General features: G+C 52.6%; 1 protein-coding gene across 1 annotated transcript in view; it reads right to left on the reverse strand.

Moving 5' to 3' along the window:
• The window catches only part of CCM2 (CCM2 scaffold protein), a 38,813-nt gene extending 25,609 nt beyond the window's left edge, over nucleotides 1-13,204 (reverse strand). Inside the window, exon 1 of the mRNA XM_040592004.1 lies at nucleotides 12,943-13,204. Within this exon, the coding sequence (XP_040447938.1) occupies nucleotides 12,943-12,972 (30 nt within the window). The 5' untranslated portion in view covers nucleotides 12,973-13,204. The remainder of the gene's footprint in view (nucleotides 1-12,942) is intronic.
• Between the last annotated feature and the right edge of the window lie 274 nt (nucleotides 13,205-13,478).

Below are 13,478 nucleotides of genomic sequence, written 5' to 3' on the forward strand. Positions count from 1 at the left end.
GGAGGGTAGGTGACAAGGCAAAGGGGTAGTGCCCCAGCCCACCCTCTCCGGTGCTCATCGCCCTCTGATACAGCAGCATACCTGCACATGTAATGGCAAGAGCCAAGTTAGGAAGCAAAGCAAGCCAGCACAGACCAAAACTCACGAGGGTTTTTATGGTAAAAGAAAGCTTGACAGACTCAGTAGGGACCCACGCAGGCTGTAGGATGAGAAGCAGGGAGATGGAAGTGAGAAGCCAGAGCAAGAAGTCCTTGCCTGGCTCAGCTGCAGCTACCTGACCCAAAAATTCTCTGCAACTGCATCCGCTGCAGTTCCCCTCTGGAGAGGCAGCATCAATCAGCTGTCTCTGGCTGAGGTGAGGCAATACCTGAAGGATGCTGATGGTTCAGGCAGGACAAGGCTTCCCGACCTCTGGCACATGCATAAGACAGCAAGGTCCTGAGCCGGCTATGGGCAGAGTCCAACACCTACAATTTCGCTCAGCCTGGCTCCTGACATTTCCTCTGTTAGGAGCCAACCGCTTGAGATATTTATTTACTTAAAATTTTGCCAAGACTTTGAGAAACCAGCCATTTAGGATTCCTTTTACCATCGGTATTCCTGCCCAGAGGAATTCAGTTGCAGAGGGGATAAGTACAAGCTCTCATTACGCACAGCCCACAGGCAGGTCAAGCAGGCCCCGACCCTTAGGCTCTGCATACTCTGGTTTCAGCAATTAGCTTGGCAGTTCCATTGGTTTCCATAAATCATTTCATTGCTTCCCTGCCAAAGTTCATTTATTTCAGGGTTGTGGGGGTTTTTTTTGGTGGTTTGTTTTTTGGTGGTTTTTTTTTTTTTTTTAATTTACAGTGCTCTCTGTCCTGGGAATACCCGGGCTGACCCACCTGAGACAGCAGCTGCCTCCAGCCCACTTCAGGTCAGACCCTGACCTCCCATTTTGCCCAGTTCAACCACCCAGAACCAAGATCTGCGTTAAGGAAATCACACAAGCTCCCCTTACGCTACAGAGCATAATTAATCCCATTTATTTCATCCCCTAGTTCTGCTTTTACCTGCACTTAAGGCACTGTAAGACAGTGACATCAGGATGGCCAGTGCTGCTACAATAATTTTACAAAAGCTCATCTTCCCTTGGAAGTACCAATGGAACTGATGTGGTGAATTTTGGTTATCCTACCTTGCCCCTGGGGAAGCCTTAATGTGTTAAATGCAAGATTAAGACAGGAAGCAGCTGTAGTTTGAGATCAAGAATGTGAAATGAGTTAAAAAATCCATGTGTCAGGCTCCCTGTGAAGTCCTTCACTAGTGTCTGTGCTGGTCCCATCAGCATGGAGTCACCCAGCTTCTGGAGAGGAGGAAAGGGCAGCCCCATGCTGTGCACCTCAGGCTGGAGAAATAAGCTGTTTATAAAGCAAAGTGCAGCGTTTGACTCCCGTTCTTTCATCTCCCATCAGAAACAGGTACACAAGCTCTACAACCAGACCACCCAAGTCCCTCATCTGAGTATCCTGATTAAAGTCCCATTTCTGGCTCACCTCGTTGAATGGTTCCAGAGCTCTGCCAGATTCACAGAGGGGATTTGCCAAGCCGCATGGACCGTGTCCGCAGCACATCTTGCAATGTTGTCTGCCTGTCATCGCCTCTCTAACAGCTGCCAGTGCCAAGCTGCTCACTGAGATCTACTTCCTCAGTCAGAAGCTTGTGTTTCCCTGCTGGAGGTGCTGCCTGGGACACAGGTACAGCATGGCATGGAAACACACAATAACCAGGTAGAATTCTCAGACTCTGAGGTGAGGATCATGAAGCTTCTTTGGAAAGAAGAAAGTGGAACAAAGTCACCCAAAACCTAATGATCAGAGGGCTGGAGCCCCTCTGCTGTGCAGCTGCGCTGGGAGCGCTGGGGCTGTTCAGCCCGGAGAAGGGAAGGCTCCTGGAGAGCCTGGAGCACCTTCCAGCACCCAAAGGGGCCGGCGAGGAAGCTGGGGAGGGGCTTTTCCCAAGGGCCTGCAGCGCCAGGACAAGGGGGAACGGCTTTGCGCTGAGAGAGGGCAGATGGAGATCAGAGCTGAGGGAGAAATCCTTCCCTGTGAGGGCGGCGAGGCGCCGGCACGGGCTGCCCAGAGCAGCTGTGGGTGCCCCAGCCCTGGCAGTGCCCAAGGCCAGGCTGGACGGGGCTGGGAGCCACTGGGGCTGGGGGAAGGGGGCCCTGTGCGTGGCAGGGGGCCTGGAACTAGATAATCTTTAACGTCCCTTCCAACCCAAGCTGTTCTAGGATTCTGTGATAAGACAGACAGGGGCAGACATTTTAGCAGGGTTTGTAGTGACAGGACAAGGAATAACGGTTTTAAACTAAAAGAGGGTAGATCTAGATTGGACATAAGGAAGAATTTTAATTTTTTTTATGATGAAGGTGGTAAGGCACTGGCACAGGCTGCCCAGAGCAGTGGTAGATGCCTCATCCCTGGAAACAATCAAGGTCAGGCTGGACAGGGCTCTGAGCAACTTAATCTAGTTGAAGATGTCCCTGGTCATGACAGGGGGTTGGACTAGATGGCATTTAAGTCCCTTCAAACCATTCTAGGATTCTAACAGCAAGAGAAACTCAAATGGATGCTGAGTTAAGCATCAAATGCTCACCTTTGCCAGGTGTACTGGCTACAGAGAAGGTTGCTCCTGTTCTGCTCTATATTCATTGACTTTCAGCAATGCTTCAGTCACACAGAGCTGTCAGGATGCTTACTGCTACAAAGAGCATCTTGTTTCCACCTTAACTTTGGCTAGAAAATACCTGCACGGGTCACAGGACAACTACCACAGGTGTCTGTAAGGGCACAATCCAGAGAATTAACAGGAGATACCATTGGAGAAGCCATCAGTGGCTACCAGCAGCACTAGAACACAAGACCTCAGGCAGATGCGAATGCATTGGGCACCATGAACCACAGCTGCCATTGCAGTGTCAGCACCCAAACCTAAAACAGGCCAAGGAAAACTTTCCAGTTATCAGCCAGATGTGGCTTGGCTTCCAGCAAACTCCAGCTGAAACCCAGTCCTGGCAACTGCTCCCCAGGTAGCAGCACACCTTCCTACAAAGCAGCATTTGCTGCTGTATTTTTAGCACCTACCACGGGCTGAGCTTAAGTGAGTCCTGAAGACCTTTGCTGAACACAGGGCTTGAGGCTTCTGAAGCTTCCCAGCAATGCCAACCCACCTGGATCCCCTACAAGTGTGTTCTTACTACCTACAAGGATTTAGTGGCAGAGCATCATGAGGTACAAGGTTGCGCTTATTTTCATGTCTAGTCAGTATGAGGAGAGCACTTCACTGTGATCACTGAGAGCATGACAAGACCTGTGTCACCCCTCCTTACACACACACCCCCTGCCCAGCTCTGGAGCCACATTAAACTCTTAGGCTCTGCAGAGCACACTCTTCTGTGATTGACTCCACACACACCCCACCCCCACCCCCCGCAACTAAATCCTAGGGTGAAAGAATCAAAAGGCACTGAAGGGTGATTCAGCTTTGTGAAAAGCAAAATAAATGGGGATTAAGCCTGTGCGAGAAGGAAAGGCTGTCCTGGGAGCAGTATGCCACAGGCTGGAGAAAGGATTAGAGCTCTGCAGAAGAGCCACCACTGAGGAGTGAGTCATTAACCCTTTACTACGTCACTGCTTCAAGACTTGTCATCCTGGTGGTCCTACAGCAAGCCTGGGGGCTTCCTGGTTGCACCCCTGGAGAACCAGGCTCTGCAGCCTGCTATAGGTCCACAGAGATGAGCCTCAGACTGAAATACGTCCCACAGTGTCACAGCACTCTCCAAACTATCAAGCTGCAACAAGGTCTTTTACTGTCTCATACCATCACACTCTTCATACCAGTCCTTCTGCTGGCTTCGCCTCATCCAGGGCCCACTCACTCCTCACTGCTTCTTCCTCCTCTCTTCACTGACTGCCCAACCCCTTAACCAGCCACACCTGCACCTTACCTACATCAATCAACCCGCCACCCCTGAAGCCAGCCCACAGCTGCATATTATCAATGCTAATTAACCTGCCTTCACTCCTCTACACCACAGGGCAGAGCTTTGTGTCTGCCAGCTCAGCCAGCCTGCTGAGTCCCCATGCAATGAGGCAGCCTGCTGGAAATACAGAAACTGCTCAAGTTCAAGGAGATGTGTGGGCCAGACAGATGCCATCTCATCCCGGAGCACTACTCTTGTGTGGCTTCAGGCTTTCACCAGCACAGAAACAGGCTGCACCTCTGAAACAGAAAACATTATCTGCTTTCTGGATGTTACACACAAAAAAGGAAGACAGATGCTCAAACGCAGAGTATTAGGTGTTGCTCTTCAAAACACAGCTAATGGGGGCTGTGGGGTCAGGGATACCTCACTGTTTTATTTGGGGCTGGAACCAGACTTGTCTTGGGTCAGGGCTTCCGTCATGGCAAGTTTTATGGAGTACACTTTTGAAAGCTGGTATCATTACTTCAGCCAGCATCTTGTGTGAACAATGCAGTTTTAGGAAGCTTCAGCTTTGTCTGCCATTCTCTAACCAAACAGCAAAGCAAGTATTTACCCAATTACATGGTAGAGTTATTTTGTACCGAGCAAAACCCACAACAGCAAAACTATTTCAACACAGGCATGCAAACCCAGGAAAAATCTGGGTTACATTAAGCTCTGCTGCAGGACCTGTCCTTTCCCATGCTGGCCTCAGCAGCAAAGCAGCAGTTTGGTGTCCAGTGAAGGTTACTGAAGGCTGAATGTCCGAAGTGGGACCATTAGCTTCCATGACTGTGAAGCCTTAACTGGAAATAAATGACCCCTCTCATTCCCCAGCCCCAGGCCACAGCCATCGCTTGCCGTGGATGAGCTCCCCAAAGAGATGGTCCCACCAGCCTGACACCCTCATGCTGCTCCATCCTCAAAACCCATAGGAGCCACAACCAGGACATGCATGGAGGTGGAAAGCAGCAGGGGTAGACACACCTGGGTAGCAAGAAGCAGCAGCCAGGACATTCCCTCTGCCTCCCACCACCACCCAGGGGAAGATAATGCATTTAAGCTGCATGTGAGCATCAGCCAGAGCTTTCAGAAGAGGCACCTCCCCAGCCTTGGAGGAGATGCCTCACTGCCCTGCTGGTGCTCTGTTTGGGCAAGTATTTCCATACATCCTTGCAGGTGAAGGCAAATACAAACCAAACACACCCCCAGGAGCTGCTGGGAGCCAGAGCAGCCAATACAGGGCACCTGATTACACAGGCCACGGCCAGCTGGAAGGTGTTTCCTATAGCTGGAAGTCAGGATACTGCTGCAACTCTGAAGCAGAGCTTTGTCCTCCCCAGTGCCTCCCATCTCAGGGAACTCTCCTCCAGTCACCGCCGCTATTCATATCCTGGTGCCAGCTGGCACCGAGGAGGACACAAGGATGCACAGGAAAACTGAGGAGGAGCTGTTAGCTCCTGCCAAGGCAGAGCCACTCAGGGTCAGAAAGTCTGTCTTCATGGTGGGGTGGACATCACACCCCAGAAACCTGTCTGGAAAAGGGACACTACTGAGGTGGCAGTATTAACAGAAAACTTTATGCAAGGGTAGCACCGAGAAGAACAGAATATTTCAGGTTTTCTGAAGCCAAACAGCTGGGCAGAGGCAGAGCCTGAGCAGTACCCAGAGCAAGACAGACAACACACTGCCCACCTCACATACTCAGCAGACTCTCGCCTGCTTTCACCCAGGAAGGCACCACATTTCTTGGAATCACCACCCCAACAGCAGGGTCTGATCTGCCCATTGTATGGGGACAGGGGAAGAGTAGGAAAGCCAGAAGGTGTTGAAGGTAGGGGTGACCACAGGCTCAAAGGAGCTGTGCAACTCTGACCAAGCCTCCTTCAGCAGCAGGCCCAAGGAGATGCCACATGCAGACACCTGCAAATCAGCGTGGTAGGTGTATTTATATCACACTGATAGATATGACCTGCCCACCGCCTCTCCCAGTTCAAGTGGGGGGAAGTGAGACAGGCTGCTGCCCAACAGCACACCATGGAGAACCTGCCACAGGACAGGGTGCAGAGCAGCACGTGAACCTCAAAGGTCAGCTACAGACATGGCACAGGCCCAGTACATCCCCAATCTGATAAGAGAAGCAAACTGGGAAGACATCCCTGTTCCCAGCCACTGTGCCAGTGCCTGCTGATGGCCCTCACTGGTTTTAGGAACAGCCTCCCTCATCCTGAGGCTGACCACAGCCCCGACAGCAGACCCACTTATCTAGTGGCTCCCTAGAGGAAAGAGCTGTCCTGCTCCTACCACAGCATAAGCCTGACAGCGCAGGAAGCCAGGCAGGCAGAAGATGAGCCCTGGAGCAAGTGCCAAGGGCAAGACAAAGCAGGAGCTGGGGCAGAGGGAAATGGGGCTGCCCCTCCCAGCACCCTCACCACCACAGGCCACTGCCCTCAGCCACAAAAATGCCAGGCATCCTGTGTTCAACCAAGCTCAAGTGGCCTCTCAAGCTTCCAGTATCCCCATTTTGAGGACATGCACCATGTCTGAGACATTGTGCTTCCTCTCCAGCCCACCGAGGCCTGGAGCAGCAGCACACCATCATAGCCACATGACTGTTGGGCATGCAGGATGATCCCACCTCCCATGAATCCCAAGGTCACCTGGATATGACCAGTGCATTAAGAACAGCCCTGCCACAAAGCTCTCCCATAGCACCCTGGCCCTCAGGACACGCTCCTCCTGAGGAAGCACCGTGAGGTGTGCTCCAAACCCACCTACACCCACAGCTGCTCATCTACAGCCGCTCTTGGCCGTCCAGCCAGGAGGTGTAGACCTAACCAGGAGAGGGGCTGCTGAAGATGTTCTATGCCACAGCTGCCACCACCTCCAGCAGCTGAGGCCCCAGAGCAGGAAGAGGTCACCCACCACACAAGGGGAACTCCCCAACAGCATCCCAGACCCTAGGAGAGGTGGGAGCAAAGCTCCACACTGCAGAGCAACACCAACACGTTTTTTTCCAGAGTCCTCCAGTCTCTCCTGACACCACAGGTCCTCACTTTGCTCCAGACAAGGTAGAAGGTCTCCAAAAAGGGCACCAACGAGACTGAAAACCCCCACATCCTACAAGGAGACAGACTCACACTGGACTTCAGCTGGGCAAGTCTCGGCTTTCACAGGCCTCACTCAAGAAGCACAATTAAGCTTGGTTTAAGTAATTTTTAAAATTGCTCCTTGCTGCAAGTTGGACAAGTACAGCTGTGTGGCACCATGAGGTCCACCAGAACCATCCAAACTTTCAGGCCAAGATTCAGCAGCAACAAGAGGAAGACGCCACCACCCAGAGCAGGGCACGAGCCTTGCTCTGTTAGATGCCAGTGCCAAAGCCCCATCTCTCCTGCCCCTTTGCCCCCTGCAGTCAGATTTTACCCCACATTAACCCCACTCTGGGCTCCAAGCTGAAACCCAGGATGATCACACTTCCATTCAGCCTCTGCTCCTCGTATTCCAGAAGATTTTTGGCCTCTTCCAGGGGCAGGAGGAAGCACTGAGAAAATGAGCAGCTCCCTGCTTTTAACTGGGAAGAGGCCAAAAGCAGCCAAGAAGAGCAAGGACAGGACTGTCCCGCTGAGCCCCGCGCCCCACAGCAAGCCAGGCACCAGCAGTTCAAAGCAGAGCAGCTGCTAAAACCCAGTCTAGCAGGTCTGCTGGCTTCCCCAGGAAGACTTAGATCATGAGACAGCTCTCAAAATGAAAAGCCCGTTTCCCAACCCAGAGGCCACCCCTTCAGAGGGAGCAGGAACGCCAAATTTAGTCTTTATTGAGCTGCTGAACACAGGCAGAGATTTTAAATGCAATTAGGGAAATGATGAGTTGCACTTGGGAGTTTTCCCAAGCTTCGTATGAAACAGCACTGGGGTTTGTAACTGCAACCATTAAAGTTTAACAGGATAAGGAGTGGAAAACTGGAGGATGTCAAATTACTGTATCCAGATCTTTGGTTGTTCTCACCTACATGAGCCCCACTTGGCTCACACAAAGCAGTGCAGCAGACAGATCCAATATTAGCCATTTCAGACAAGTCTGTTGGCTGGAAATGTCAGCTAAGGTACATGGCAAATGATGTTCTAGCTACAGAGGAAGACCTGAGACTGCCCTCTGGGCAGGAGAGCCAAAGACAGCCTCAGAAGTGCTGTTCTGGCTGAGCTCACCAGCTTCATGGTGGCAGCCAAAGTGCCCGGGCATGTGGATTAAAGCACAGAGCCGGAAGGGCAGTGCCTTGACCAGCAATTCACTACCCATATGCCTCTACTTTGGGAGCTTGGTGCACCTTGAGCCTTGGCAAGAGGGGAGAGGCAGTGTCCAGAAGATCTCTCACAGCTGGATTCCAGATGTATTTTAAACTGCATCATTTTAATCAGCACAAACACTTCAAGCTAGACCTGTCAGTGAGAGAAGCTCAGAAGCCAGGCTCCTGTTTTAAGACCTGCAGGCACCCCCACACCAGCACCATGCTGGAAGAGGCAACAGTTGCTGCTGAGCTGTCCCCCAGTGCCAGCACACCAAACTGCACCATGGCAAGGGACGAGGGCAGCTGGCCTTACCCTGCCAAGCCCTTCCAGCAACCAAAACCCAGCCCTCTGGTTTCCTCATGCTCCCCCAGTTACCCACCACCGGGGCAGAGCCTGGGCAGCTTCTGTTGTGTTTTCTCAGGTCACATCAGCTGGGGACAAGGGACATGTCAGGAGCAGAGAAGGTAGCAGTGCTCGACACCTGCTGGGACTGTGGACTCTGCAGTTATTCTGGATAAAGCTTTCCATATTACAGCTCAGGCTCCTGCACAGGCGCAGAGATAGAGACAGGGACTAAACACCCATTGTCATAACCTTCTGCAGCCAGGCTTCAGCACAAGGTGTGAAGCAAGCAAGCAGCCACTGTGCCAGACCATGGCAGCTAGAGCTTTATCACAGTCACAGCCTGCCTAACTTACTCATCCCAAAAGGACTGGGGATCAGGTCAGGGCTGCTGCATCAAGTCTCAGACTAGCAGAGAGCAATGGGTGATGGGCAGCCTACAGGAACAATCTCCACGTGGCTTGCCTTAGCTGGGAGTACAGATCTAGGCTCTGCATGCAAAGCACCACAGGATCCAAGTACTCATGGGTGCTTTCGTTAGCCTAAAAACCTCCCAGGAAGCTAAAAATACAGATGCTGCATTCACTCGAGTGGCCTAAATAAGTGAAGTCATGGAAGAACCATTCCTGCAGCAACAGCCTCAAACAGGAACATGGGTGCAGGGCTTGTCAAAGCCCAGCGGTTATTCCAGACAAGAACAAGCTAGATATTCAGGATAACGAAAGAAGCTCAAGTGATTTGTCCTGCAAGCAGAAACTCCCACAAAACTGTGACTTCAAGCTCAGCCCCTCTGTATTTTTTATGTTAAGGCTAGATGCTCGCCCTGTGCCACCCAACTTCAAGACCCAGCTCTGTCTCAGCTATTTAATAACCACCTCGCTGCCCCTGAGAAGCTTCTCGGCTTTCCATTCACCTCCACACATACCAGCGCAGAACCCGACCCTGCTGCCCAAGGCCTCTGGTGTGGAGCGAAGCACACTTTGGAGTTACAAGCTCAGTTTTGGCAGACATTTTGCAATGATCTGCACAAGAAGGAATTGCTGGACTGGCCAATATCCTCAATATTAACCAGCATTTTAAACCACAAAGAATTCAGTACCACAGATACAGATCAGTTTTACGAGGAAGATCTGGCAATTGCAGAGGCAGCTGCTGTAAGAGGCCTGGGAACAGGCGAAGTGAGCCAGCATCAGAGATCTAGGGCATACCCGAGATGGAAGAGTCAGGAATTTTATGCAAACATCTGATACCGCCCACAGAGAATTACTTCAGGAAAACCATGCAAGGATTTCACACTGCATCACCTGCAGCAGCCTGGCAGCCATTGCACAGATCTGAGATGTTTCCTGCAACACAGGCCAGCAGGAAAAGCCTCTCTACAGGCAAATAACAACAGGGCAGCCAAGAAATCTGCCTTCATCCTCCCTCCATCCCTTCTCTTTCCAGGAAGGGGCATGCCAGGAACATCCATCCTCGCCTGAGGCTCCCAAGCATGAGACCAGCTGCTCTTCCAGCCCCAGGCAGGTTCCCACAGCCCAGCTGACTGCAGCAGCAAGTGCTGAGGAAGCCGCATGGCCTCATGGCACAGCCGGAGCCAACATCCTCCAAGTCGATCCATCCTTCCTCACAATATCAGAGAGAAATGTGTGTTTTGCCCCAAACCTGTCTGAGACACAGCTCTCGCAACCACAGCCAAAAGCTGGCTGGACACGCTCCATCCCACCACTGCTGTATTCCGCTTGGGATAACCTCACTGGCATGAGCCACCAGAGGCAAAAGCTAAGGAAGACAAGTTCCTGGCAGGATTTCCAGGGCTCCACTTTAACAAGTACATGCTTTGTCTAAAGCTGCAGTCAGCCCCAAAGCAAGGCTGGGATTTTCTCCCTAGTCCTGACCAAACCTGCCCTAAGACACCTTCAGAGCAGCATTAAACTCAGTTGCCCCATTTCAGCCCATAATGCCACTGGCAGAGGACCAGGACCTGCCTTCTGGAATGATCCACAGCATATAAAAGACACAAAGAGTTTTCCCCTGCAGCTGGGAACTGCTGTGGCACAGGAGATGAATAAGCCCACCTCTGCAGCCAAATTAACTGCGTTTGATAGTAGTCCAAACTCAAAAGAGCCACAGGCATCTGCTTCAAGGGTTAACTAACTGCCACTATGATGGAAAATTACACTGAGAAAGTACTGCAAGCCCGTGGCTTGGCCCAGGAGATGCTATCCCTGGGCAACACAGAGTTCCTCAGCTGCAGCCCCACTCCTGCAGGTCTCTGCATGTTCCTTGTCCATTGGGATCACCGACAACGCAGCAAAGAAGCAGATCAGGGGGACTGGAGCGGCCAGGTCTGGGGTCACCAGTACAGGAGAGACTGGAACATGTGAGAGCTGGCCCAGAAAGGGCCATGAGTATCCATCACACAATGAGAGGCTGGGAGAGGTGGGATCATCCAGCCTGGAGAAGAGGAGGTCGGGGAGGGATCAGATCAGTGTGTACAAGGATCTGGTGCAGGAGGAAAGAGGAATACAGAGTCTTCACAGTGACAGAACATGAAGGAACAGGAACACTGCAAATCCTGTTCATAGAAAGAAAAAAACTCAACAGCTTTCTTCACCGTGAGGGTGAACATAGAGCAGGTTGCCCAGATAGACTGCTAATTTTCCATCCTTGGAGCTACTCAGTACTCCAGAGGGCAGCCTGCTCCCAGCAGAAGACTGAACTGGGCCATCTCACCCTGACACCTCAGCCAGCCCGAGGATCCACAGGTACAAGAGTTAGCTGCCTCTTCTCACACTAACACAGTCCCAGGTTACACCAGCCAGTACAACAACGCTCTCTTCTCCTGCCACCCCGGCCACACAAGTAAACAGCTCTTCTGGAAAGCACCATTTTGCAAGGCAAAATCTCCCAGGTTTTTCCAAAATAGCAGAGAAACATTTTTCAGCAGACAAGAAATGATTCCGTTCCTACAACATATCACATCTTGTCTACGTATTTGAGTTGCGCACACTTCTAGCCCTGCAGTCACTCCCTACCACGAAGGGGCATTTGCATACATCTATAAAGTTACTCTAGAATTATCCACGGCCCCAGGAACAAGCACCTGGAGTTGTTTCTTCTTGAAAGGAGGAAGACAACATATCCTGATGAGTAACTTCTCTTTCCACCTGTGCTGCTGATCCTGCTGCACCACACGTGGTTCACCAGACATCGCAAAGGGACAGTCAGTGGTTTTACTTCCCAGATCTGGCTCTGTGGGAAGCCTGTACAGTAACTTCAGAAAAAAACCAACCATTCAATATTTCTCATTCTGTGTGTATTCTGTTCGTTTCAAACCAGTTTCAGCAGGAGACTCTGCTGCCACCTTCTGAGATCACCGTTACTGCAAGTACCCCCAAAACCGACTAAAAATAGCTTGTTTCCCCCCAGTTATGTCATCAAAGCAAGGAAAGGGTTGTTTCTTTTGCAAAGAGCCAACCCACCCCCAGCTCAGGGAGCACCACTCTTAGCAAGTGTCCCAGCCTCAGTCCCCAGCTCCAGCTTCACCTCCTCCACACAACATAAAAATACGTTTAAACATGAGAAAGTAGAGCAGCCTGTTTGCAGTCAACACAGACAGAGCTTGCTGACCTTTGAGGCACTTACAGTGCTGCAGTCCTGACTATAGCTGACTGAATATATGCATATAAATACATAAACCAGATGCATGTGTGTATAGCATGCCCAGTTTAGCACCATTCTCAGCAGACAACAGCCCAGCACTACTACAGAATTCATTTTAAGGTGCTTCATTGATTATTTGCCTCATTTATAGACTGGGGAGAAAAGCAGAAGGGTAAATCAGCCCCTGACTGGTATCAAGGCACCAGCAGAGTGGTGGGAGCCAACCCATACTGTGGTTGAAGACAGAGCATGCCTGGAAGGCAGCTGACCCACAGCAGCGCTCCCCCCTAAGCCCACCACCACACCGAGAATTTTAGCAGGAAGCAAGGCCCCAGCCCCCACAGCAGTCACAAACACAGGGAGGTGCTTGGCTCAGACAGGGCCACACCTGGAACCACCACAGGGAGGGAACAAGGATCAAGAAGCCAAGAGAGGGTCCAGCTACCCCTGCGAGAGCTCCAGGACAAGGCCAGCCACAAGTCCAGCGCCAAAGGGAGCCCAAACAGCCCCAGCCCAGGGGATGATGCAGCACCCCAGGCCCGGAGGTGAGAGAGGACCCCCTCTGCCAGGGGCACGGCAGGGCCCGCCAGCTACCCTGCACCTCCAGAGCAGCTAGGAGGCCCGGTGACGGCCCATACTCACCTTCTTGCCTTTCTTGCCCTCCTCCTCCATGTCTCCGGCGGCGGCGGCCCCGGCCCCCCCCGGGGCATCCCCGCAGCTGCCGTGCTCGCCCGGCCTGTGTGCGCGGCGGGGCCCAGTAGCTCGATCTCACTGGCCGGCAGCAGCCATAGACCAACCCAGCTCCCACTCCCAGTCGCGACCCACCCACAGCCGCCTCAGCACCACCAACAACTTTTCAATCCTGCCGCCATCTTGGGCGGCGGCTTCCCGGCGTGCACCGCGCTCCGCCCGCCGCCAGGAGGACTGACGTCAGTCCTCCCCGGCCGCGCGGGGATGGCGGGGCGCTCTGCGCATGCGCCGACCCCGCCGCAGCCTCGGATTGGCCCCGCCCACTGCCGTTAGCCCCGCCCATTCAGCAGCAGGTTGCGCCCCCTTCGTAGGTCACCGCACCACCAGCCCCGCCCACCTAGGAACGCCTGGAGCGGCGGGCGCTGCGGCCCCGCCCAGCGCTCTAGCCACGCTCCGTCCCCAGTCAGGCTCCGCCCCCCGCGGCGCTG

This window comes from Falco naumanni, chromosome 4 (genome assembly GCF_017639655.2).
Source record: "Falco naumanni isolate bFalNau1 chromosome 4, bFalNau1.pat, whole genome shotgun sequence".
Classification (NCBI taxonomy): domain Eukaryota; kingdom Metazoa; phylum Chordata; class Aves; order Falconiformes; family Falconidae; genus Falco; species Falco naumanni.